Source organism: Idiotropiscis lumnitzeri, chromosome 13 (genome assembly GCF_059441095.1).
Source record: "Idiotropiscis lumnitzeri isolate Australia: NSW breed Sydney's pygmy pipehorse chromosome 13, RoL_Ilum_1.0, whole genome shotgun sequence".
NCBI lineage: Eukaryota > Metazoa > Chordata > Actinopteri > Syngnathiformes > Syngnathidae > Idiotropiscis > Idiotropiscis lumnitzeri.
The window spans coordinates 15,852,179-15,878,424 of NC_142403.1; the positions used below are offsets into that span (position 1 = coordinate 15,852,179).

The window sequence follows — 26,246 nt, forward strand, 5'->3', positions numbered from 1 at the left end:
GAGCATAAATGAGTGTTCTGGCATTTCCTTGATTGTCTCGGATCGTGCTCTAAGAGCTTTTTTTTAACACTTTCCCACTTTCGCCTGACGACTAACCGACTGTTTCCGACTCCTTCTCTCCTCTGAGAGTCGACCTCGTCTCTTCAGCGCGGAACTCAACTCCTTATTAAAACAGTCCTGGGCCCATTATTGCCTTAATTGGCCTAATTTAATTTCAGGCCCGCTGGCTGTTAATCTCTGTCAGAAAGTGCCTGCTCAGGGAGACCAATAGGGAGTAGCCAGTCGAGCCAGCCAGTCAGAACTTCAGGCCCGGAGACGCTGAACGACTTAACGGCAATTAAACGCCATTAGCCAACAAACGCAGCAGCGGCGACTGGCACGGGCTTGTCGGGGAATCGGTGCAATCAAATGTAGACGAAAAGCAACGTAATTATCACAAATCACTTCAATTGCCCCTAATACTGCTCGGAAGGAGCCATAGGAACGATAATGTTCCTAAAATAGTGGACGCCGATTCCCGGTGTGACAAATAAACACTTTTCTACTTTCAATGGATAGAAATTATAATTGTGTACTTTGCAGGTGCTATTATAGTTCACTCAGAAACATTTGGAATTGATTTTAAATATCGCTAACCAAAACAGCAGCACCTACAAAGCCATTTCCCCCCCCCCGCATAAGACAACAATTTTGTCTGGTCTCCACCAACCTGTATGAGCAAAGCAGCGTGTTCCGGGGCTCCATAGCGCAGATCGTGTCCGTTGATGGCGAGCACGCGGTCGCCGACCCACAGCTGTCCGTCGCGCGCCGCCAGGCCGCCCTCCAGCAGGTCAAAGATGTACAGGCCGGGCTCCTCGGGCCGTCGCACCAGCTTGATGCCCAGCTGCTCGTCGGGCGCGCTTTTGCTGAGCACCACGTGGACGCTGTCGTCCCGGAAGGGGTGGCCGTGTGACGGGTGGCCCCCGGCGACGGCGGCCACGTGCGGGTGGCGGTAGCGGTGGCGCTGCTCCCGGAGGATGGTGAGACGCAGGAGCTGGCACGGCTGCTTGAGGGTGGCCACGGCGTAGCAGTGCGACACGTTGCTGATGTCGATGCCGTTCACCTGACAGGCGCAGCAAATGTGGAATTTGTCACCAATATTTATTCATTTCATTTCAATTATTAATCAACATTATTTCCAATTCATCATATTAATTTCAATGCATACAAATCTGGAAATAAACATTTGGTAGAAGTAATTCCGTATATTTCATTTCAAATCATTTGTATTTTCTAAATATAAAACATCAATTTTTTAATCAGATGACAGACAAAATAATATTAATTATAAACTGAGCATTTTTCTAAATAACCTTATTTTTATTTATAAAGAAATACATTTGCATGTAAATAGACATAAAATATATACTTTGTTTAATTTACTTATACAAGTATATTCAGTTATCTAGTTTATTTGAATAACATAACATTCATAACATTTGAATTTTAATTTTGACAGGAGAAAAATTATAATCTATTCATTTTTGAAAAGTAAAACATATTCGTCATTTACATTTATGTTTCAATTTTTTTTATTTACATGTAGAATAATTACAATGATATGCTTATACTATTTTTAAAAATACTTTATTATACGACATTTATTAATCAATTTGAAAATGCTAATTGCATAAATGCAGGTACCTTAACTTACGAGCTTAAAGCTACTCAAAAAAACACAAATACTTTATGGTACATGTTTTAATTAAAGATCAAATATAAATAAAAACAACAAAACATAATAAAATAAATATGAGAAATTAGGCTTTCTAAGTGTAATAAAAGACACAATGCCGGCCTTTTCCCTTGTGGTCCATGTCCTCCATTCTCCTTGTGAGTGTTCTCATTTCGTGTACTTTGCAAACCAACGATCCAACATTTTTGCAAACTTTCATCATTAATATTTGTGTACCGTCAATTTGAAATAAAGTCCAGTTTTTGAACAAAGGGATGGGAATTAAAACACATTTTTTTAAAAAATAATTCAGAATTAATCGACAGGTAAATCGATGACCAAAATAACGATTAGTCGCTGCCCTCCAGTCCCGTGTCCCGGCGATACCTTGAGGATCATATCCCCGGGGAGCAGGCGTCCATCTCGGGCGATGACCCCCTCCCTGTAGATATCCTGGATGAGGATGCGCACCAGTGGCGTCTCGTTGCCGCCGACGACGCTGATGGCGAGCGGCTCCGATGGCTCCGCCCGCGTGATCTTAATACTGGTCACTTCCCCATCGGGGATCAAATGGTGGAGCTGCGGCAGAGCCAACACTGACGGAGGAGAAGAAGAAGAAGAAGAAAAGTTTGAGCCCAGCTGTACATTGCAAAGAAACAAAAAAAAAAAACCACATTTTGAAAGCCAAGTTAAACAGGAGAGGAAGCCATGAGAAGTTTGAGAAGATGGCGGAGCAGCTGTCTCGACTCCCTCAGGTTACTCAAACAAACCGGTCCGAGCCAAGAAAAAGCAAAAGGCGCTTGGCTGATTGTCCTCGCTTGATGTTTGTGCAATTAGTCATATACATCTGTACGCAATGTGCATGGGAATCGAGCGCGGCTACAAATCTTACACGCCAGCGTTGTTGTGAAACAAAAGCATTTTCAAGCGCTGATTGCGAAGAAACAAAAGGCATCCTTCATTTCGCGGTGCGTGCAGCGCGGCAATTTGGAGGGATTTGACTTGGATGCATTGTACATTTTTTAACACAGTGGAAATCTCTTGTCAGAAATGTTTAAATGGGCGCGACATGATGATTTTTTTCAGAGTTCTCACACTGAACAAAGTGCGTAAAGGATATTGTAACCGCCTCCGCCGAGTAGATTCAGAAGACAATTGAGGTTTCGCGTTCCTAAAAAAAATGAGACTCAAGATTCTGGGGCAGAGCCAGGATTTTTCAGTTGTGTGGCCATGGTGACACAAAGTAGCTTTTAATTTGGACAAAAACACAAACGACTTGATCATGAAACCCTCAGTTGCTCCTGATGTTGCATCACCAGTAGATGAATGAGAAGTCGGTGTAAAGCGCTTTGTGTGCTATAAAGCGCGATACAAGCGGACGACCATTTACCAGATCACGAGTTTGAGTTTGTGTCTACCAAAAACAAAAATATTAAGTTGCACGCTGTGCTGTCGACAAGATGTTTTCTAGCTTCAATATATTTTTAAAGAAAAAAAACAAAACGTGGTTCACCACGAAGTATGCATTGAATGCATTCCATTTTTTTGCACAATGACAACATAACTATTGAGATTCCAAAATGATCATGTTGCATTTCCACCCCCCCAAAAATTTAAATAAATAAATAAATAATAAAAAATAATATATATATATATATGAATTAATTATATTTCAAAAGATTTTGATATATCTCATTTTTTGCCGTATCGCGGGTGGATCTAAAACATATCACCCGAGACAAACGGGGGCTCATGAAAATGAATAGTTTTTTTTTCCAATTGACACATCTTGGCATGACAGAAGAGGATTTTGGCCATCCGCCACGGAGCCCCCCCCACCCCCCCCACCCCACTGCTTTTATTTCAATTTTGCCGGCTGGAGATGAAAAATGGCTCCTCATCCCTCAGCGACGTGTCGTCCCCCCCCCTTTCGCCCGTGTTGCACTTTCTCCATTTCCAGAGTCAATATTTGGTGTGCACGTCGCTTCAAGGTGGAGCGCATTCAGCGCCATTACGTAAGGCTCCCGACTCCGTTCACCTCGCCGCATACTGCTCCGTTATCGTTCTTGTGTTTCTGCTCGCATCCTTTCGGAATGTTTAATCGTCGTCTCTGCCGTCAATTCATTCCCTGCTCGTTTGTCATCCGTCCCTCAAAGATGACTGCGCCGCATCGTCGCCAGGGTGTGCATATTAAAATCACGCTATTTGTGCATAGAGTAGCTCGTGACTAGAGCACAAGTGATGAAAAATAAAAAAAGTTATTTATTTATTTATATATTTTAAATATTGTAAATAGTCACGTTTGCTGTGTTCATTTAGCTCATTCTCCCCAACATGGGCCAATTCAAATGGACTTTTTTTTGTATTCATTGGTTATTATGAAATAATTACTGTATTTTACGGACGATAAGCCGCCATTTTTTTCCCAGGATTTTGAACCATGCGGCTTTTCTGTGGCCCTCTATAGTTCAGAAAATACGCTAAATAAATCTTGATTTATTTATTTTTTTCTCTTGGGACTGTTCTGTTTTAATTAGCAAATTTGTTGCCGTGTTTAAAGGCACTGTTTTAACAATCCGTTTATGTGCAGTCACAGTACAAAATTGTGCACAAACGTGGCCAGTCGCCTTCTTTTTTTCGATTGGGTGCTCCAGTTTCATGCAAATGAGCCGCTGTTTGTCCTGCCCGCTTTCGTGAAGCGCCCACATCCATCATCAAGTGTAACTTTCATGTATTTTCACTCGTGGATGCAGCACTTCATCACTGAACTGATTTGAACCGAGAACGTCAAGACTGTGAAGCTTTACGTCTGCAAACATGAAAATGTCAATTCAGCGAAGACTGACCAGACCAAGTTGCGCATGCTTTACTCCCCAGGGATATTCAATCAAAGTACTTGACTGAGCGGAGAAAGGAAAGACTCGTCTCCCGTGATGTGCGCTACATCCCGTCCCTGTCCGAAAGCGCCTGGGGCGAGCGCTCTCCGCCACGTCCTGATTCGCCTCCCGCGATGCAACTCTTACGCAATGTGCAGCTGAATTATTAAAAGGAACATCTGCTCGGGCTCGGAGCCGTGTCACCGTGCTTGTTTCAGCTGGGGGAGCGTCACAAATACACATGCACGCGTTCTTTGGGGAATCGGAAAGTGCAGATGAGGCAGTTAACCCTCTGGGTCCATTTGTGACCACCTCGCTTGCTTGCTTGCTTTTTTTTTTTTTTTTTTTTTAAGTTAACATTTTAGTTGTCCGACTGTAAATGCATTGGCACTTCCCAATTTTGTTTGTTTGTGAATTTTCTTTCTTCAACTCCTTGGTCAATTGAAAGCCATTAATGCCACTTTTCTTTAATCATACAATTTGGCTACAATGAGTTTCATTCTTGACTCAACACTTGTATATTTAAAAAAAATGTTTTCTACCAGATCACAATCAATTTGTGGACAATTGAGCAATATAATGTAATAATGAGAGTTTACAAAAGAGGTTTAAGTCCTTTTTCATGCAAAAGGGCTTGCAAACCTCTGGCACGAGAGTCACATTTCTTCCATGGAAGGGAAATTAAAATATGCCCGCGAGTACGGTTAAATTGCGTGTCTACATGTGTTGCACCACCGTTTCTGTTCAAATATTCCGCGCTCAAAGTGTTATAAGACCGCAACTACCTATGCTAATCGTTAGCCCGTCAATGGCATTTCACATTATGCGTCAGCAAGTGGGGACATTCTAAAGTTGATTGGTTGTTTTAAAAACACAAGCACACACACAGAGAGAGAGAGAGAGAGAGAGAGAGAGAGAGAGGGAGAGAGAGAGAGATAGATAGAGAGAGAGAGAGAGAGGTAGAGAGAGAGAGATAGAGAGAGGGAGAGAGAGAGATAGAGAGAGAGATAGAGAGAGAGAGAGAGAGAGAGAGAGAGAGAGAGAGAGAGAGAGAGAGAGGGAGAGATAAAGAGAGAGAGAGAGAGAGAGAGAGAGAGAGAGAGATACAAGAATTGATGTTCGTTAAAAACATTGTGCAGCTCAAGAATCCAAAAACATAAAATCCAGGCCCGATGAATCGGATTAAAGTTTATCCATTCTCGCATAACAAGCAAAAAGGATCCCAAAAAGCGACGTATTCCATCCTGATCAATACCTCCTTGTGGTACGCTGGAATTCCTGGTGTTGTCCCGTTCCTCCGAGGTCTCATGATTGACGGCCGTGCCACTTTTGGTCCTTCGCAGGACGCTGAACGCCCGGTTGAGCCTCCGGAAAGAGCGGCTCCTCACTGGAAAAAAACAGTTGAAGAGTGAGGCTGAGCGGGACTTTATAACCACAAGGAGTCAACATGTCAGGACATGTCTGGAACGGGGCTGCAGAGGTTTGCACGTCAACACCGACAAAAAAAAGCCAACCAATGGCGCTACAGCCAGTCCGTATGCGACATAAAAGGAAACTGAAATTGCATTTTTATGCATGTCTGAATCAAACGAAAGGTCAAAATATGTCGTATCGTGCGTTGTGACTTTGCCCGCGGTCCCCGGTGTGGGTTTAAGCGTCACTTGTGGAGCCGCGTTCAACAAGCCCGAGCGATGCATCTGTTCTGTGAAGAGGCCCCGCTCGCAACCAGCTCCACAATTAGCCAACCCAATCTGCGCTGTGCTTGCGTAACGACGGCATGATGTAACAGAGCGGGCAGACTTGTCAACCTGATGTGCAAAGGTGGTTGCGCCCGAAGACTCGCAGTTTCGAATAAACTCAAGCAAAAAAATGTCAACGGCAAGCATTTTGTGGAGCCTGTGGGGAACCTCATCATCGTAGTAATTTTGGTTTTCTTTTTTTTGAATACTAAATATTTTTTGGAAGGAGAATTAAAGCTGGAATGAAATGAAAAAAAAAAAATCACCTGGAGTGGCCCATCTGGATCACCATGAAAATTCCTGGTGGGCCGCCATGAGGCACTTTTGAATGCAGTATCTTTTGATCCCTTAGGTACTTTGCCTCGTTCCTATATTTTGAAAGATTACAAAATTTGGAACCGAAGACAATTTGATTTTTCTAGTTGATTTGAATCAGAATCAACACTTTCACAATTTAGCAAGCGACCAGGAATTGTTTCTTATACCACGCACAGTCATGAATTCATAAAATTATTTCCTCACATACCCCAAATTTTTGCGCAACACATTCCCGAGACCCGACAGGGCAAATCGAAGTAAAAATCAGCATCTAGAATTTTGCCTTGTGCTTTATCGATAGGTTTTGACTCAATCTAGCAGAATATGCAAAATAGCAGTTCACGAAATCAAAACAACGGCACAGAAAATGGTGACTTCTTTGAGCTTGGGAAAGACGGGAAAAATCACGAGTGGTTCGGCTAGGAACTGTCAGATGCTCAGAGCATTGCGAGCAGGTATTTTTTTTAATTTTTTTTTTATAAATGTGATGGTAATGTGGCTCACACTGAAGAGTCCTGGAACTTTTCTGACACATCACATGCAAATTTATTTAAGATTCGACTTAATTCACTTTGTATAATTTTCCAAGTTTAACAAAAAACAAAAAAAAACAACCACATTTGAAACTTTGAAGACTTTGAAAGTAGCGTAACCTCGCCAGCGTGAACTCGACACCGCCGCTCCCTCGCCGCCCTCTGCGGAGCCGAGGAGATGCGATGGCTCCTGACAGCCACATTATTCTTTAAAAGCCGCGGCCGCTTCTGGCCGTGACAGCTTGCTCAGCGTTGGTGACGCGCACGGCAGTGACGACGGCCCGCGGTGGAAAGTGCTGCACGACGTCATTTGGAGTCCCCGATGACTGAATGCTCAAGTTATGGGCGGGGGCTTTTTTGACTGCGCTCAGGTGGGAGATGTTGTCACTTTCAACGCATTGCTAGCAGCGGCGATATTAAAACTCCATCTCCGTCTACTTCCATTTCTCCTTGACTGCATAACATGCTCGTTGAATAAAATTCGAGGAAATTGATCGCAGAGTAGTACAAAGAAAACTCAAGAGGGGCCTTAACAGCCGTTAAAATGACTTGAGACTTTTTTGTGGGTCTACTTTTTGCGAGCCATGCCTGACAAATTTCATTTTGCGAAGAGAAACTGGTGGCACGGGGGCTGAATTTTGAGAAAATGTTTTTGATAATTCATGAGGGCCTTTAAGCTTGCTTCAAACCAAAAGAAGACTTCCAATGTTTTTTGAGCGTTCTTGATTTTTTGTGGACCTTGAATTGAATTGTCCCAAAATGACGAGAGGAAAACATTTTTCAGGCAATTTCATGAGGACTTTTGTACTGCTTTAAAATGGCTTATTTAAACAGACTTCCTGTTTCTTCTTGGGGAAATGTTTTTTTTTTTTTTTTTAGACTTTTTTGTGCGTCTATTCACGTTAGACACGCGCACCAAAATTTTACGATAAGGGAAACTGGTTTTGGGGGTTGAATTTTCAAAATGGAAATTCAGTGGCAGTATAATGACACCTATCAACCAAATCAAAATAAAATACTTCCTGTATCATTCTGCGCATAGGTTCTCCAAACTTTTTGGTGGGTCTACTCACGCTAGACACGCCTACCAAATTTTATGTTGCTAAGTAAATCTGGCATCGGTGGCTGAATTTTCTCAATTACAAAACAAGACACCCCTCAAACAAATAAAAATAGAAGAGTGGTTTTGAGCATGCGCTCTTAAAACCTTTTTTTGTGCGCCTACCCGTGAAAGACGCACTCACCAAATTTCATGCGGCTAAATAAAACGATAAGTGCTTCGAGGGGCGCTGAATTTTTCAAGATGCGCAACTCACACTCACTCTTCTTGCTGCTGCAGCGGGCTGCCAGGCTGCCGGTGCTTCCCGACTGGCTGTGCTCCTCCATGCTGGCGTCGAAGGCCGGGTTGACCAGACCCGCCTCGTCTGACAGCAGGGCCACGGCGGCGGAGGCGGGGCCGTCGCCGGGCAATGTGGCGATGGTGAGCTCCGACGTGCTGTCGGTGCACTCGCCCTCCTGAGAGCGCCGCTTTCTGTCCGCTGAGAGGCCATAGTGAGAGGCGCCTTTACACCTTAATCGAGGAGAAGAAAAAAAAAAAAAAAGAAAGTGTCAGACAACATCGGATATGTCGGACAAATTATGCGCGGGTGATATTTTCATGAATCTTTTGTTTTGAATAATGTGTCGGAACGGTTGTGGCAGCAAGAAGCTCGGAGTAAAAGTCAATAAATTCACGAGGGAGCCGGAAAAGGTCACAGGCAGACTTCTCTGTTATGTATTTTAGCCAACACGACCTTCCAAACGTCATTAGGTAGCCCCAGGAAGGCTATAAAAAAAACAAAAAAAAATAATTAAATAAATAAATCAATCACCTCCTGACACCAGTTTCACACTGACACAAAAATGGCATCATAACAGGCCCATGTCCAAAATTGAACAGGAAGTCGACCATTTTGGGTTGAATCGATCATTCATCGTTCAATAAAAGACAATATAACTTTATTTATGTGGCGCATTTCACAACAGCTGGAGCTGTAACGAAGCGAAATTAGCGGGAAATAAGAACACAAAATAAAATCACCAATCGCCATGAAATTGGGTGGACACGTCTATCATGATCGTACACACTAATCAACACACACGCCCGTAAACACATCTCGACACGGTGTAAACACGTTTTCCACAGCCAGCCAGGTAACACGCTCCCAGCGGAAACGTTTTTCTCTTCCATCTCCGCTTCATGTGAGACAGAAAATAGCTCCTCCTCGCTTCCCTCCACTCGTCTCGTCTCTGCGGAGCCATCAGCGTGGACATTAACTGGGCCGTAATGAGCTGGATCAAAACCAAGCTCGGGGAAGAAAAATCCATTCTGCGGCCGGCCCCAATGAGAGGGTGTAAAAAAATAAATAAATAAATAAAAGAAAACAAGATAAAGCGAAGGCTTGCGGAGGACTGGTTGACCTGACTGTGTCCATATTTCACGGGGAACAAAAATACTCCTTTGCTGCAACATATTGCTCACATCTTTTACTTTCAGTCACAGATCACAACGGGTTGGGGGGGAGCTTTACACAAAGCCCCCCCCCCGCCCGCCAAGAGTCAGCATCGATCCGCCGCACTTTTACGTAACACTGCCTGGCCTGCCTCAGAGAGTTATTCCTGCTCGTTCAGTTCGTAAATTGAACGCCATCGAGCATGTCGCGGCGCCAACATGGAAGTTAACCGGCTACAGTGGTTGAATAGAGCAATATGTCAATCGGCGTCGGAGCAGGTGGGCGGGAGGGGGGCGCGGTGCGGTCTCGTTCGGCCATAGGAGGCGAGCGTTTTCGGGGCAAGCGGGGAAACAGATTGGATTCAGCTATTAGCATGCAAAGAACGATTAATGGGATGGAAAGAGCTAAAAAAAAAAAAAAAACGGAAAAATGTCTTCAGTGAGCAAGGAGAATATATTTAGTGCTGTCACATCACAGAAAGTGCTTGTTTGATGTGAAAATGTGTTTATTAATAGCTTTGTCTTGTACATTAAAAGGGAGAGAGTTTTAGAAGCAGTCGTGTTGATGTCTCGTGTTTGGATTGTTTATTTTAAGGCCTCAGCCTGTCACAAGAAAGAAAAAAGCGTGACTGACTGAATGGTGTCTGCTGCTGCAGGGTGGATATCGCCGAAGGTTGTCAGTCACTTTGGGCGGCTCGTACACGCGAATATTCCCTCCGTTATGCTGCTCAAAAATAAAATTTAGGGGACGTACGCACGACAACCACCGTGGTTGCCCCCCCCCCCCCCCCCCCCCCAGGCGGCTGACTGGATGCTTGTTAGTGGCGCCGTGTCCTCGTCCTCGCATTGTTCTTGCGTCATTCCTCAAATGTGGGACGAGTTAAGGCGCAAAAGATACCCAGCGAGCCCCATGCCGACTTTATCTCCCGTCTCCGAGTGCAGTCACAGTTGCATACACTCCCAAAAAAAAGATTTTTCTTGATAGAAAGGTGTCTCCAAAGTAAGAAGAGAAAAATCGCCGGGAATAAAATTCAAAATGAAAAGATATAGTAAGGGGCCGTCATCAGAAAAATCTCATTTGAAAAAGTTAAACTGCACGAAATGAAACCGAACGTAACGTAGCCGAAACGAAACGAAGCCAAACCAAACACAAACAAGTAAATGTGCCAAAACAGAAACAAAGAAAATGTTCTTGCTTCAACATGAAATGAAAAATAAAAATCATCACAAAAGTAAAACACACCAAAAAAAAATCTAAACTATACGTCATCGCAGAAATAAAATTTAACAATTAAATCTATCCTTTGTCATAAAAGTTAAATGAGAAAACATCGCAATTGTCCATCTTCACACAACTAAAAGTACCCAAAGAGAAAACGTCACAACTGTCCATCGCAGAAGATTTTGGGCGAACGTGGCACCCTGGCCACGCCCCCATCTTCATCCTTCATCTCCAAGTGTAGCCACAATTACCCACAATGCTCTGGGGCGTGCCTGGATGCGGCACAAACAGCCGTGTTCTTGCGCTGGGAAATAAACACCCGGCTCACAAGTCATCAAAGCCTGTGAGACTCTCCAATCCTCTTTGGGGCGCGAATGGATTATCCGTCCTAACCCACATACTCTCGCTCTCCGCTCCCTGGCTGACGACCGACACCATGTCGCAAATTAACACCCCCCCACCACCCCACCCAACGCACACACAGCTGCCGAGATGACTGCGGGTCAAAAGACTCAAATTCTCACACACTGCAGGAAGCTTTTTGAGTGTAAATAATGTAAAGTATTTCTTTTGCCGTAACTTTCAAGCACTTAGGGTGAAAACAGGTCATTGCAGACATAAAAAAAAAAAAACGGAGAAATTGTTATGAGTGTCTATTAAAAAAAATGTGACGACTATAATCCCAGAGCGGTCCGGCATCACGGAAATAAAACACTAATTGTCTTTCAACAAGACAATAAAAAAAAATATGAGAAAAAATTAATCGCCTGTTATAAAACGGCGTATGAGAGCATTTCATGGCAGGCCGTTGTCAACAAAGTGCAATCAGAAAACGCATCAGCGCAAATAAATAAATCAATAAATAAATACATTTTATAGACCATCATTGCGGAAATGAAATAAAAAAATGAGAATATGTCAAAATCGTCCGCCATTAAATATTTGAATCTTCAAAATAAGAAAATGTCCTCATGTTTATCGTCACAAAAATTAATTAATTAATAAAAAAAAAAAACAAATGTTGTTGCAGAACATTATTAAAGAAATAAAATTGAAAATGAGAAAATGTCGCAAACGTCCAACATTACAGATGAAAAATTTAAAAACAAGAAAATGTCTTAACACCACAAAAAAGAATAAAAAAAAAAAAAAAGATATAAACTATCATAGAATTTCCAAAACCCCCAAAATTTGAGTTCAACTTAATGTCCATCATTGTGCAAAGAAAATTAAAAAAAAATGAGAAAATATCGCAACCGTTCACCACCACATGCAAAACTAATAAATGAGAAAATGTCGAACTGGTCGACCATCGTGGAAACAAAATGAAAACAAAAAGAACATTTCACAACTGTCCACCGTTATTGAAATCCCATTAAAAAAATGACAATACGTCAGACCCATCCTTCGCCGTTCAAAAAAAAAAAAACGTAGAAGCTAGAAAACATCGTAAAAATAATTCAAATGTCAATCAAGATTTTTGAAGACGACAAATTGAAATCACATGCAAGTCAACTGCGCCACACTGCAATTGTGTTACTTGGAAGCTCGGCCGAAGCCAGCGTCGCTTTGTTCATCCCGATTATCCGTATCGGCATCCAAATGTGCTATAATGCTGTTGTTGGCTGAGGCAATTAGCAGCGCTGAAACAAAAGAGCGCAAAGACAAAAAGGCACAAGGGAGACACTGGAAGCACGGCTGTACAAACTGCAAGCCTGACAACACGCGAGTCCACACTATTTGTTGTTTCTCTCCAGTGTATTCACTTCACATCGTGTTTTGAAAAAAAATGGCGTCTTTTGTTCGCCGCCCGTCGACGACAAAATCGACACACAAATCTCCTTAGAGCGGCGCGCCAGTTGCTCAGTCTCGGACGTATCGATCGGAAAAATCAGCAGACGTCGTTGCCAATTTAGAACTCTGACGGCCAATTTTCTGAAGCGCTCAGAAAATACATCAGCGACACATGACACGTAAAAAGCTGAGTGGGCGGGAAAAAAAAAAAAATAAAGGGAAAAACATCTGCGGTGTCTCTGCCAGGCCGGATGACGCCGGCGGCTATTTCTCACAGAAGAATGTGTGAAAAACAATGTGAAATATTATGCATGGGAGAAGCTGCCAACAGTAACTAGAAAGCAGATCGAAGACTGGTGCAGGACTAGGATTTACACTTTTCTTAGATTGCTTTCAAGGGAGCAATACCACTGAAGATGATGATGTCGTTTTCAAAAAATGCAGCACACAACTGCTATACATGCTGGTGTAGAAAAATAAGCGACTCCATCGGGAAGCTACTACTTGTAATTCCATTTATTTTTTTTTTATTACATTGAAATTTTGTTGTCCATAATTTGTCATTTTTACCAAAATATGAACGAGCGCTAATTTGAAATCTGATGAAATGTGATTGCATAAAACTTTATAGATGTGAGATGACACTTAAATGCAAAAAGAATAAATAAAGGGCATGTCGTAGCTGAAAACGTTCATTATTTCCCTTTTTAATAATTAAAAAAAATATCAACACCTATGGTCCAAAATATGCCACAAAACACAAATGGCTTACAAATGATTAAAAAAAAAAAAATGTCCACATACGATGAAGATTCTCTATAACTCCTGCTAACAACCCAGGCTAAACTTAGCTCCTCCTCTTCTGTCGCGATGCATTTGTTCAACATACTTTCTTGACACAAATGACTAATTTTCTTTTAACGGGGATTTCGGTGAAATCTTGTGGCATTTAGGGTTGTTACAGAAAAAGCATGCTTTCTCGAGCCAGAGGCTTAGCTGCATTGTTTTTGTTTACAGAGCAATGCACATTGCAGCAGCACTTCCTGTCGTTTGCCTAAAATAAAAGGAGCAAAATAAGACATTAAAAAAAAAAACAGCGTTACTTCGATTAGTTTATTAGTTGGGCCTTCGTCACGCACTCTCTGCGGCTTTGCACCAGATGCACAAAATTGTGTCGGAATGGCCGCCAGGAGCAAGCGGAGGCCCATAAATGCAGAGTAATCCCGTTAATGGCGAATTAGAGAGGTGTTAATCAGAGGACGGCGCGTTGATTGGATCCGCCCGATGAGCACGTTCATCCCATCTGCTGCACGAGCAGCAGCAGGCATTCGGGGTGAAGTTCCATGCACGGATTATAAAAGCCGCATTCAGGTGAGGCCCTGAGCGAAAGCGGCTCATTTGCTCTTTTTGGCAATGGAAAATTTTTTAAAACGTAAAAAAAAAAATTACGGAATAAATACATCAACTGCCCCCCCCCCCAAAAAAAATCAATGGCAAAAATAAATAATTGTCATTAAAAAGGAAACAAATTTAAGTTTAGGCTCAGGTCAACAATATAAACTTGAAAAGCAGCCTGCGTGATGCGAGGATTCCAACAGACTTTTTCTAAATTCTATTTTAGGCCCACTTGCTTTTTTAAAAATTTTTATTTAGTTATATATATATATATATATATAATATATATATATATATATTTTTTTTATTTATTTTTGTTTTTTTAAACATCATTTTTCAAATGTAAAATGGAACATAAAATCTGTCGACTTGGAGATGAAAAAGTCAGTTCGACTATGCAAAATGAAAAAAAAAAAAAAGTAAAACACGTAATAAAAAGGAAAGAACAAAAAAATATTTTCACATATTTTAATGATATTTTCTCACTCTTAAAACTTTACAGACGGTAAATGTGAAATATTGGCATCGAACTTCCCGTCGGAATTTGCACAAATCTAATGGACAAACTGCGGCGGAAGCATTTTTTTTGCCATACTATACGTAACAATTAGACATCGTTTCCCGTACGGCTTCAAACTCCTTCGTCCTACTTGCGCAATTGATACCAACAAGCTAACGTAGCTTGACTAATGCCCGAACTAAAAACTTGAATTGAAAAAGCTGTGGACAGCAAATGTTGACGTGTCTGCTGGCTATTTTCCTTTTGCAGCGCTCGCAGCAGATTTGGCGTGTTGGCTCAACTGAGTCATGACTTTCCCGCCCAATCAATACAGCTCCCATCATAAGTGAAGCCCGCCTCTTGATTGCATCGGAACGGTGTGATTATACTGGGAAGGTGTCTCCTTACAGCCAACCAAGCGGGGGGAAGTTCCCGCTAATCTTGTTTTGCGGGATACACCCGGGATTGGTCTCCGCTCCATCTCCGGACATCATCTGACTTGTGAATACGCTCAAACCCAAAATCCTGTAATTGCCCAAAATCACTAAATAAAAATTGGAGAACTTTTTTTTTTGTCAATCATCCCCAAAATTAAACTGTAAATACAAAAGGAAAAAAAAAACCATTTTGATTGTATGGCCTGACAGTCGCAAAACAAGAAAACGTCGTAACTGTTCACCATCACAGAAATAAAACGGGAACATGTATATATTTTTTTTTAATTGGTCATCATCACAAAGGGATCATGAAGAAATGTCCTAACTGTTCACCGTCACGGAAGTATAATGAGAAAAAAAAAATTTGAAACTGTCCCCCATGACATGAAATAATACTTAAAAAAGCAGAAAAATGACTTAACTGTCCATCATAAAAGAAGTCAAATGAGGAGTTATTGCAAATGTGCATCATCACAGAAGTAGAACCAAAAAACATCACAACAACACTCCTCTATCACAGAAAAAACATCATCAAAGTCCAGTGAAAAAATAAACGACAGAAAATAAAGTAAAATGAGAAAATGACCAGAGAAGCAAAACGAGATGACAGTGCAACTCTCCAGCAGGACCCAAGTAAACTAGAAAACAATTAAATACACGACACAAATAAAATTGCCCATCCAACCATTCCCGAACAGTTATTCCCAATTAGTGTCACGGGGTGAGCTGGAGCCGATCCCAGCTGACTGACTTTGGGCAAACTGGTCTAGTTACCAGTTCTGCAAAGTAGATGCACAAAAATCAAACAGAAAAAAAAAAAAACAGAAAGCGTCGGAACTGTCCAGAGGTAAAACTAATTGTCCATCACGTAAGGAAGTAAAAATAAATAAATAAATCACACATGCACTCATTTGCCACCTAAACAAGAGAGCGACGAAACTCTCTCGTAAAAAAAAACAAACACGCGAGACCATCCACTGAACGCCTTGCCAAGCCCCTTTTGTCCGGAATCTCCATCTAAACCGTGGCGAATTTCCCGAACTTGAACTGTCGTAATCCTCTCAACAACAACAAAAAAAAAAAAGACCCATCACAGAGAACGCCTCGGCCTCCATCTCCTGCCCGCGTGCCTCGGCGACCCCCCCCCCCCCCCCAGCCAACCCTGACCCCGACGCCCTGGCACTCACGGCACTCGCGTGAGGGATTAACGCCGCGGCTGTCACTTACACCCTGTTGCCGACGAGCCAAAAAGAAGCTATGAGAAAACGCTGCGACCGGCCGCAAAAAGACGACATTTGCAGGCTTTGGGGGGGGGGGGGGGGGGGGAGGGGTCAACGGATTTAGCCTTTTTAAGCCATCTGGGCGACGAAAAGCACTTGAACGGTTCGGGAGCAGATATTAAAGTGCGCCGCAAAGCGGAGGTGAAGCATCGGGCGAAGAGGTCATGGACGACTGTGGCTCTCCTTTCCCACATGTGAGGGCATTAGACACAAAAACGATTGTTTAATAAAACGTAGGATCACGGGGGGTCCGAACGATGAACTGCAATATGTAGACGGAAGCGTTGGCAAAACAATGGCCGCCTAACTGTCTTCTATCTTCCTCGACAGACAAGTTTGACAAAGAAAATATGCAACAGAGTTTTTGCGATAGCGCAAGATAAAAAAAAATATATATAGTAGAAATTGTTGCCGGTTGTCTGGCGGGAGAAACCGAGCAAGCCGACGCTCACTTGGCTGCATGAATAAATGAAGGCAAGCATGCATGATTCAGATGCTCTCCACACGCGTCCGTTTTACGTCATCAAGAGTGGCTAAGGCACGTTATCTTGATTCTTGCCAGTTGGGAGTCAAACGCAGATCTTCGTTGAGAGTGCTAAACTCAAATCCGCAGCTTCCCATTGGCGGGATTTGTGCACTACTCAACCGTTAGCATTTAACGTTGAATTGTGCTAACTTTCAAGGCAATAGCGTTTTTTGTTCCATGTTGACACACATTTACAGGATTATTCTTGACCAACTAAAACTGCCACCGAAATACCGCAAATTCCAAATAATTCCCGTTCTGGCGTGTGCGCCAATATATCTTTTTTTTGTATTAGATTTCAGAACCCATTAGGCCACATACATCCAAACAGAACGAGACAAGGGCCAGACAAAAAAAAATAATTATCAAGAGTTTGAGTCATGAGGTGCTCTGACCCGATGACTCGGAACCTCCAGTGACTCGTACAGTTGAGATCCAGCTAGCGCGTGCCGACCGGGTTGCTAATCCCGTTAGGGTGCGTCCATGCTGAAGCGCGATCAAACGGGCTGAAGGTAGCGTTTCAGAAGTTGAGCCCTCGAGGAGAAAACTTGCAGATTTTTTTCATACCATAATTACAGCGCTGTAGGTGGCGCTAATGCACATGACAAACAGCGCATTTTTTGCATTTTTTTTTTTAGACAGCAGCTCCACCTATCTGCCTTACTTGAGTGATTTTGTACTACTCATGCATGTGATTGTTATACCACACATCACTTTGAGAGTGATTGTTTTTTCTGTGCATGTATGTCTTTGGTATGCAATACAACTTTGAGAGTGATTGTGTTAAGGACCCGTTCGCGTGATTGCTATGTGACATACACAAGTGTGATTGTTATGCCACATAAAAGAGAGACTAATTGTTATGCTTCATACACAGGTATGTGATTGTCATGACACATGTGATTCCTGTGCCAGATGAAGTTTGGAGGCAGATTTTTTTATTTTTACTGCACAGGTTTGTGATTGTTATGCCACAGCTTGTTTGAAGTGTTTTTAGTAGGCGAGTTTGTGATTATGCCAGACATCTTTGGGAGTGTTTTTATTTTTTTTTTTACTGCACAGATTGTTATGCGACATGTAACTGAGAGTGATTTTTTGTTGCATGGATGCTTAATGTTATGCCCCAATTTACTTTGCGAGTGACTGTTTTGACTACACAGGCAAGTGATTGTTATGCCACGTACAGCTTTTTTCCCCCCCATCCATTCTGTTAGGACTAGTCTATTTAGAATAGCACGATTCTATTTTGTATGTGAACCAAAACTGTATCACGCTTTGGCGCAGTCTTGTGGGATCCGACTGCAGCTGTTTTTTTTTGTTGTTGTTTTTTTTTTTTTTGTCTTGCCTCTTTAAATAAAGACAAAGATTTCTCAAGAAATTATTTGTCCATTGCACAAATTCCACCACCTCCACGCAACCCCGCCAATGTCCACCTGTCTGTATTAGAAAGCATCGCACACTGCATTTAAGTCCGGTAAACCGAGTACCATACACGAGCCTACTCCTGTCAGCTTGGAAGACGAAGAAAAATGGAGCGCGGCCACTTGCTCCAGCCAGCCGGAAAAACACGACGTCCACGTTAGTCCGTCACATCGTAATCGACCGATCGCTGCTGTCACGAGAGGCGGACGCTTCCCCCCCCACCGACTATGACGATTTGCCCCGAAGCTCGCCACGCTCCAACTGACCCACATACAGTAAGCGGGCACCATTAGAAGTCAAGCGGGCGTATGCGCGGGCAGATGGAGGGTAAAAAGCACAGGAAGTGACCTTATACCCTCTTGTCTAATCTTATCTGACGGCAGTCTGAGTGGAAAGGATACTTCTTTTGAAACCATCTATCCACTAGCGAGGCGCACTCCCGGACTTGACGCCTGCCAATCGCAGGGCACGCGAGCATTCTCACCTCTGGACAATTCTGGAGGCTTTGATGAATGGAACATGCATACTTTTGGAATGTGTGACAAAGCCGGAGAAGCTTACCTCCAATGCACAATCGAACAATGAGCGATCGACTTGCAGCAGACGGGTTAACAAGCATGACACGGTGCGCTGTTCTTCTCGAGCCCTTCGTCAATTCTCCAATACGTAGACAACAGCTTCAGTAATTGACTCCCGTTCAAAGGCACCAAAAAAAAACTTGAATGAGGGAATTTGCAAACTAACAGCGATTGAAACTCAAAATGGAGTCCTTAATGAAGCTAACGTGCATTTTTGGGGGGAATGTTTGACGAGTGCCGAGAGAAACCCACGCAAGCACACCGAGTCAAGATTCAAACCCCAAATCTCCAAACGGAGAGGCAGACGTGTTCACCACAATTCTCACAATTTGTTTTCAAATGAGGTAAATGTACTTTCTTAGGAACCCAAACGTGAATTTCGTTGCCAAAACTCATCGCCCCAGATACGTTCCTAAGCTGCGCTGCGCTATTTGTTAAAAGCGCATCATCAAGGGTGGCTCGGTGGCAGTTTTAGTGATTTTCGCTGCCGAAAGCTGCGGCATCCGAACGGTCCTGGAGAGCACATCGCGCTACCCGCGGACTCGAGCGCGTCTATGATATGTTCCGCGCTTCTAGTCGTCTTCCCGTCCAGATGGGAGCCCGTTTGAGGGAATACACGCAATCATGGACGAGTGGAGTGGAATGGGAAGGATGGGCAGGTTGGGGAGGGTGTTGTTGATGTTATGATTTGACGGCGTGAGGGGTTTGTACTCACAGCTCGGAATAGAGGATGTGCAGGTTGCCCAAATTGTCAGTGTAGTTGGCCGGGCTGAGCCAGGGCAGGACCAGCAGCAACAGAGCCTTCATGGTCGCCTCCTTCCCTTCCCTGCTCTGCTGGCTCCCTCTTCGTCTTCTCCTACTACTCCCCACACGCCGCGCCACCTTCCTCCTGCTCCCCCTTCCTCGTCCTCCTCTTCCACCTCCACTACTTTACACCAAACCCCCCCCACTAAACCCCCCCGCCGCCACCCGTCTTCCAGAATGAATCCGTCCCGTCCCGCAGAGCCCGGACAGGTTGCTCGTCCGCCTCAGGCGGGCCAGAGGACGTCGGAGGAAGAAGGTGAAGAAGAAGATGGAAAAGAAGAAGAAGGTCCCGCTGTGGTACAGGAAGAAGAGGACAAAGTGCAGGAGGAAGAAGAATTAGGAAGGTGGCACATTTGGACTACAATCGGAGATGTGCAGCCCCCCCCCCTCCTCCTCCTCCTTTTAATCTGCTCTGGGCAGCGGCCAGTTGTAAGAGGATTTGTGCTCGTATGCATGTGTGTTTGTCTCCATCCCTGTGTGTGTGTGTGTGTGTGTGTGTGTGTGTGTTCGAGACAAGAGCGCAGGCTGTGACTTATACTGCAGCAGAAACCAATGAGGAGGAGGGAGGGTTGTGGTGAGATGGAACGGACCAAATTGAGGCAGAAGGGGAGTGGGGGGGGGCACCTGCTTCGATGCTGCCATTGGCTCATCCCTCACACACATCGAGTCCGACGCACACGCGTGTACAACCTCTGCATCGGCTTCCGAAGGGGAGGAGAGAGGAAATCACCCGCCGCCCCCCCTCAATCCTCTTCATCGATGGGCCGCTCGCTGAGCAGCAGATTGGTGTGACGGCTGGAATGAACCTGACTACTGTATATAGTAGACGTGCGAAAGAGTCGACGGGAGCTAAACGCAACAGGGAATCGACGTGCAAAGCAGAGCTGGGAGTGATATGACTGAAAGGGAGTGGAATGTCATTCATCCAGTCCAGCTCCGGCAAAAAAACACAACCAATTAATTATGCGTTTTAAGAAAAATAGTGCAGTGGAATCAAAAATAGGGTCCGGTCCACTCAAAGCGATCCAAAGTACAGTAAGTATCCCCACCTACGGATCTTTGTCAAACGGGGAAATTCCCTCCAAAAACGGATGCATTCAATTTTCTACTACTAACGATCGATTCCTCACAACGCAAATTCCGCTATCCGGAACTTGGAAGCCATAGCGAAGCCCGCAGTAGCGCAAACTCGAGCAGTTCCCGCTACATACAACGGAAAAACTTTGACCGCTCCGCCGTGATCGCATGCAAAACGACGACACGTAAATGACATCTTTGGCATGACTTTTCGTTGTTTGTGGAGCATGACATCCGAACGGAGAAGAGCGGTAATGACAGCGGAAGAGAGAGTGAAATGCATCCGATGTAGCGAAGCGGGATACAAAGTAAAAAAAACAAACAAACATAGAAATCGATTCTGGCTCACTACGATTCCGACAGTTTACCTGCTCAGAGGCTTGGCGGACGAAGGACAGCGGCGTAAATGAACGTGTCCGGGAATACTTTCACTGTTGTCGTGCTAGAAATTGGCCGCTAGCAGGACCGCTAATTAGGGAGAGAGAAGGCTAGCTCAATAGTGCCATCTATGGGCATGGAGGACTTCGAAGCGTCCCGCGGCTGGCTTCAAAAGTGAGCAATCTTGTGTGGTTTTACTGTTGCTATTGATATTACTTTTGCTTCAATGAACCAACTGAGGACAGCGTTGGAAAATGAAGGCTGAGTAGAAAAGATCTGATCGATGTATTAAGATCAGGCGATGTCAAGCTCAAGTTACATCTCTGGTGCTAAATTTGTCCAATAAAAGTCATTTTAATTGCTCAACTTAAAACAATGGATTTTGCTGAATTAATTAATTTTTGTATGAGCAAGAATATCAACCACGCGCTCTCTCTGGCTGCTTTCAGCAGGGCGTAAATAAACTAGGCCGCATGGACGTGCTTTGGTTTCAGGCTGAATGTGTCGCTGTGGCGTACATTACATTTTCCTGTCCTATTTGAATGGAAATTGCGACGGGGACGCAGTTTGCGTGCGGAAAGCGGCGTGGCCCCTCGAGGAGTCGTTTAATAGGTTCCTACATTAACGCTCACGTCTGAAATTTCCTTGTTAATTTCCCACCCACGGCAGACGATTATTACTTGACTGTAATAATCACCCTGCCGTGTTGCTATATCACAATCACTTGGACTAAAAAGATGGGAATTGAAGCAATTGTTTATACATAATGTATGAGTTGAATAATCACAGTTAGGGAACATACAATTTGGCATTGTATTTGTTCGACCATGTGAGAGGATCGAAATATTTGAAACAGCTGTGGTTATGCATCGAACGACTAAACTGCAATCGGCAACCACAAATAGCAATTAAAGCAGCAATGAATAGGCCAGGGGTGGGCAAACTTTTTTGATTGGGGTGACCACAATGGGGACAGAGGGGCCGGACCAGGAGCAGAGGGATGGAGTGTTTTGGTAACCTCACTTCATCTGAGAAAAAAAATACATTTCATTTTCAATGAAAGTGAACAAAAGCATTACGACAAAATATCTGTCTTTGAAAAACAACAGTATTTAGAAAATAAAACATGAATAAGATGTATTCACTTAATTTTTTTTCAAGTTCAGCGGGCCGGATTAAAACGTCTAACGGGCCACGCCTGAAATAGGCACTCATGCCCCTTTTTTTCCAAGGCTGAGTCCTCAAAATGATAGAAATGACTACCTCAATGCAAAATGACTGACTTTCTGTATAATTTCCAACGTGGGTCCATGAGAATCAAATTTGGTGTTTATCGTTAAAACTGGTGTTGGTGTCATTGGCTAATTTTTTACCTACGTTTGTTGAAAAAAAAAACTAGAACTGTTGCAAGATCCGAATTGATTCGAACGTGATTCGCTGACGTTTACACACTCTGCAAACTTTGATTTTCGGTGTGAGTCCCAGCTCTCCGATTTACAAAGAACGACATGCTTACCAAAAAACGGACGCATTTACGACCCCCCTAATAGGCCACTGACTGACTTTGACCAAGCTGTTGCTTTGGATCTAAACAGCATGGGTCCCTAATTAAGTGTCCTAGTGTTGTGAAAACCTGTTGTCAACTTCCAGCTACAAGACTGAATTCCAAGCAAGTTCCGACACGATCAGCCGTCAAAGCCGTTGCGGAGACCAAACATCTCGGATGAATACGGCGTCCATTTTGCATTCGATTGTGCCTTCAATAACTATTCATCAACACGTCGATACCAAGGAGGATTCAACAAGCGTGAAAGCAGCAATCCGAGCAGATGGCGCGGCACGGCAGTCTCAGCCATGACAACACTTGAACCACTGCCAGATTGCTCCCTGACAGTGTTGCCAGCCCCTCCCTCTGTTGGAAGTGTGGTGGGGGGGTGTCATACGCAGGAGTGGGTTATAATTGCACCTATTCCAAATTACGGTGAGAATGTCCCGACTAATACTTCCTAAGAGAGAAACGTGCGTGGAATGTCACAAACATTTCGCTCATGATATTATCATACGTGATATATCCGGAAATGGAGCGAGACATCAAAGGAAAAAAATCGTTGGGTTTACCGGAAGGGAACGACAATGGGACGAGAAGAAAATCAACATCGCTAAGATTTAGCTGTTAGCGCTGAATAGCCGCCAACGAGCTAACTGCTACGCACACCGTTGCGCGTCTTCAACGTTGGAGCATTTTAGCTTTTTATAATGACCTTAAATCTAGCTTCTTTTTGCATATTTTTTTTTGTTAAAGACACTTATTTACCGTATTTTCGGACTATAAGGCGCACCCGTATATAAGCCAAAGCAAATATTTTTTTGAAAATAATAATAATAATAATAATAAATAAATAAATAATAAATAAATACACAATAATGATTAAAAAAAAAAAAATACAAGCTGCACTAGACTGTAAGCCGCAGTTTTCTATGTTGAAAACAAAAATAGTTCTTTACTGCATGTACAGAACGATTTTGTGCAGAATCCACAAAAAAAGCCGCACTGTTGTATTAGCCGCATGGTTAAAAATCTAGGAAAAATTAGCGGCTCATAGTCCGGAAAATACACTCGTATTTTTTTCAGGATTTATTGCAGTTTCGAGAAATCTAAACCGAGAGCCTGTTTTGAAGGGGTGGTCCCATCTCGTGCAAATGAGCCACTGCTCATCCAGTAGAAGACACAACTGCAATCTCAAATACAAACTTTTATTTTTTTTTTTTTTTAACATAAACAGCGAATGAGACTCGGTGGCTATGCTGCTCGTGTGCGATAATCTTGCTGAGTTGCACTCATCATCTCAGAGGCCTTCAGGCGAGCCGAGTGCTAATGAGCGTTAATGAAAACACGGGCCGACCGAAAGGAAACCAAAACACAGTGCTCTTAATGTTGGATAAACACGGGGGGGGGTGTTAGTTTGGATGAAAGCTTTCCCTTTTAGGCACAGAAACCGGAGTTTGACAATTTAGAATGAAGTGGTTAGTCAGTTAAACAAGATAGGAAGAATTTATTTTTTTTTTTTTTAAACTCCACCGTCACACTCCCTTACCTGCTTTTGATGTGGTCCTCCATGTCACCTCGGGCCAGGACGTCAGTGCAGTGATCCTTGAAGGGGCAAACCACAGTCAGCTTGTCCAGCAGCTTGTGCACCAGCAAACTGGGCTTCCTGCAGCTCTGCAACATGAGGGGCGCCCGGCACACCGGACAGAAGTCGCTCTCCAACAGGAAACTGGTGAGGCACTCCTGACAGTACGTGTGCCCGCAAGGTGTGTCCAGCGGCCGAATGAGCGGCTGCAGGCAGATGTGGCACATCAGGTCGTTGTCCACCTCTTCTTTGTAAAGGTACTCGTGGTTCTCCTCTAGCTGGTGGCTGTGGCCGCATGAGACACACAAGTCTGGCCGGGGTGACCGACGACCCGAATCCGCCGGCGGGGCGTCCTCCATCGCCACAGCAGGTTCGGCTTGCTCACTGCAAATCGGAAAATTTTTAGTTGGAACTTTCCGGCTTTTCCATCGTTGGCGAGAGACTTTCCTACCTGTTGTTCACGGAGTCCTCCAGGTCGTCGGGAGCTTGAGCGGCAGGGCGAGTCACAGCCAGCCTGTCCAGCATTGTGTGCAGCAGCGGGTTTGGTTCCTTGCAGGTCTGCGGCGTGAGAGGCTCGTGGCACACCGGGCGAAGGTTGCTCTCCGACAGGCAGCTGGCAAGAAACGGCTGACAATAGGTGCGTCCGCAGGGCATGTCCGACGCTTGGACGAGCGGCTGCAGGCAGATTTGGCAGACGGGGTCGTTGAGAGGTGGCGCGGAGGCCTCGGCCATTGTGCGGTCGGGCTGCGGTTCTGGTTAGATCCGATCAGGTGGACGCAAGCGGGACACATCGGAGGGTCACTAAGTCAGGAAAAGAAAACATCAGTGAGCAAATACGTACATATTTTCTATTTCACAAAATTCCTCCCGGGGCTTGGAAAACAAACTCTGGTGTGGTTCAATTCACTCAAGTGAGAATCAAATGCATGGACCGTTTTTTTTTTTTTTTTTTGCTCAGGTGCACCAAACAAGCAAAGAAGTAGGTTTCTGCTGGCCTAACATAATCAAGAAAAAAAATGATCATTCTTCAAATTGATGTCAAATTATAGCCGAGAGTTGTATTTTCAGGTGAGAGTTTTTATCCAATCAGAATGCAGCTAGCTCGTGTTGCCAGGCAGGTTTCACAATACCAGTAGCACGCACAATTTTTCCCAGGGCCTTCAGATACAATCGTGTGGGCATCTTTTCCGTCAAAGTTGATAGGCAGTTGCGATAGCCAATCAGAACACGAGTTGGTTACAGTGAGCCTTCTCGCTGGCCTTACGCTGAAGTTTTGTAATCGGTTACTCACTCGTGAGGGGTCATCGATATGCAGAATCAAAAACACCCGAAAGTTGTAACTGGCGAGCGTTTGAAAATGTCAAATATATTTTTGCTTTTTTTTTTTTTAAAGGAGGGAAAAGTGTGGATTTAATTGCAGATACACTTGCGAGGCCATTTTCATGACGGACCTTTCAAGAGTAGCTAGTTCGTCTAACACTCGCTCAGTACTGCGTAAGTGTGTTTCTGCATATTATTTGTCATAAATGAAGCTATTACGAGGGCGATTTATTCAAGTTGGACTTCACTGAAGGCCCAGGTGTGAAATTCACTGCACAACCAGTGTAGGAACATTTTTTCAAGCAGTCTCCAGTGTGCTTCTGTTCACTTCAGGTCAAGCGTAGACACCATAACTTCATAAAACTAACAGACATAATGGATTGAAAACCAGAAAGCTCTCGTTGTAAGCGTTCTGCGCCGATAATCTGTTGAGCTCCGACGTGCCAATTGTCCTCGTTGCGTTGCCACTCAAGTTGACGTCATGCAGAAAGCGAGCCACGAGCAGATGGGCTCAGTCAGACAAACGTCACCTTGGCAATGGGCATCTCAGTGGGGCTCAAACAACGGGATGCCGCTTGGTTTCAGGGCTCATCGTCGGGTCTTGGCTGCGGCATCACATCGTCACCGCTCGACAGACCAAAGGATGGAAATGAAATGGAGCAAGATGCTTCTAAAAGCGCTCAAATTACAGCTTGATCTGATGATACATGAA

The 26,246-nt window shown here is 43.9% G+C and overlaps 1 protein-coding gene across 3 annotated transcripts in view; it reads right to left on the reverse strand.

Annotated features, from left to right (window-relative positions):
* Positions 1 to 26,246, reverse strand: part of lnx1 (ligand of numb-protein X 1) — a 37,420-nt gene that overhangs the window by 3,757 nt on the left and 7,417 nt on the right. For 2 of the 3 annotated variants that reach the window (XM_088313075.1, XM_088313074.1), the window contains 6 exons: positions 24,666 to 25,015; positions 24,179 to 24,598; positions 8,497 to 8,750; positions 5,846 to 5,977; positions 2,102 to 2,310; positions 710 to 1,102 (listed from right to left, as the gene is read on the reverse strand). In XM_088313075.1, coding sequence (XP_088169201.1) covers positions 710 to 1,102; positions 2,102 to 2,310; positions 5,846 to 5,977; positions 8,497 to 8,750; positions 24,179 to 24,598; positions 24,666 to 24,946 — 1,689 coding nt within the window. In that variant the 5' untranslated portion in view covers positions 24,947 to 25,015. The remainder of the gene's footprint in view (positions 1 to 709; positions 1,103 to 2,101; positions 2,311 to 5,845; positions 5,978 to 8,496; positions 8,751 to 24,178; positions 24,599 to 24,665; positions 25,016 to 26,246) is intronic. The other variant, XM_088313076.1, reaches the window with a different exon arrangement.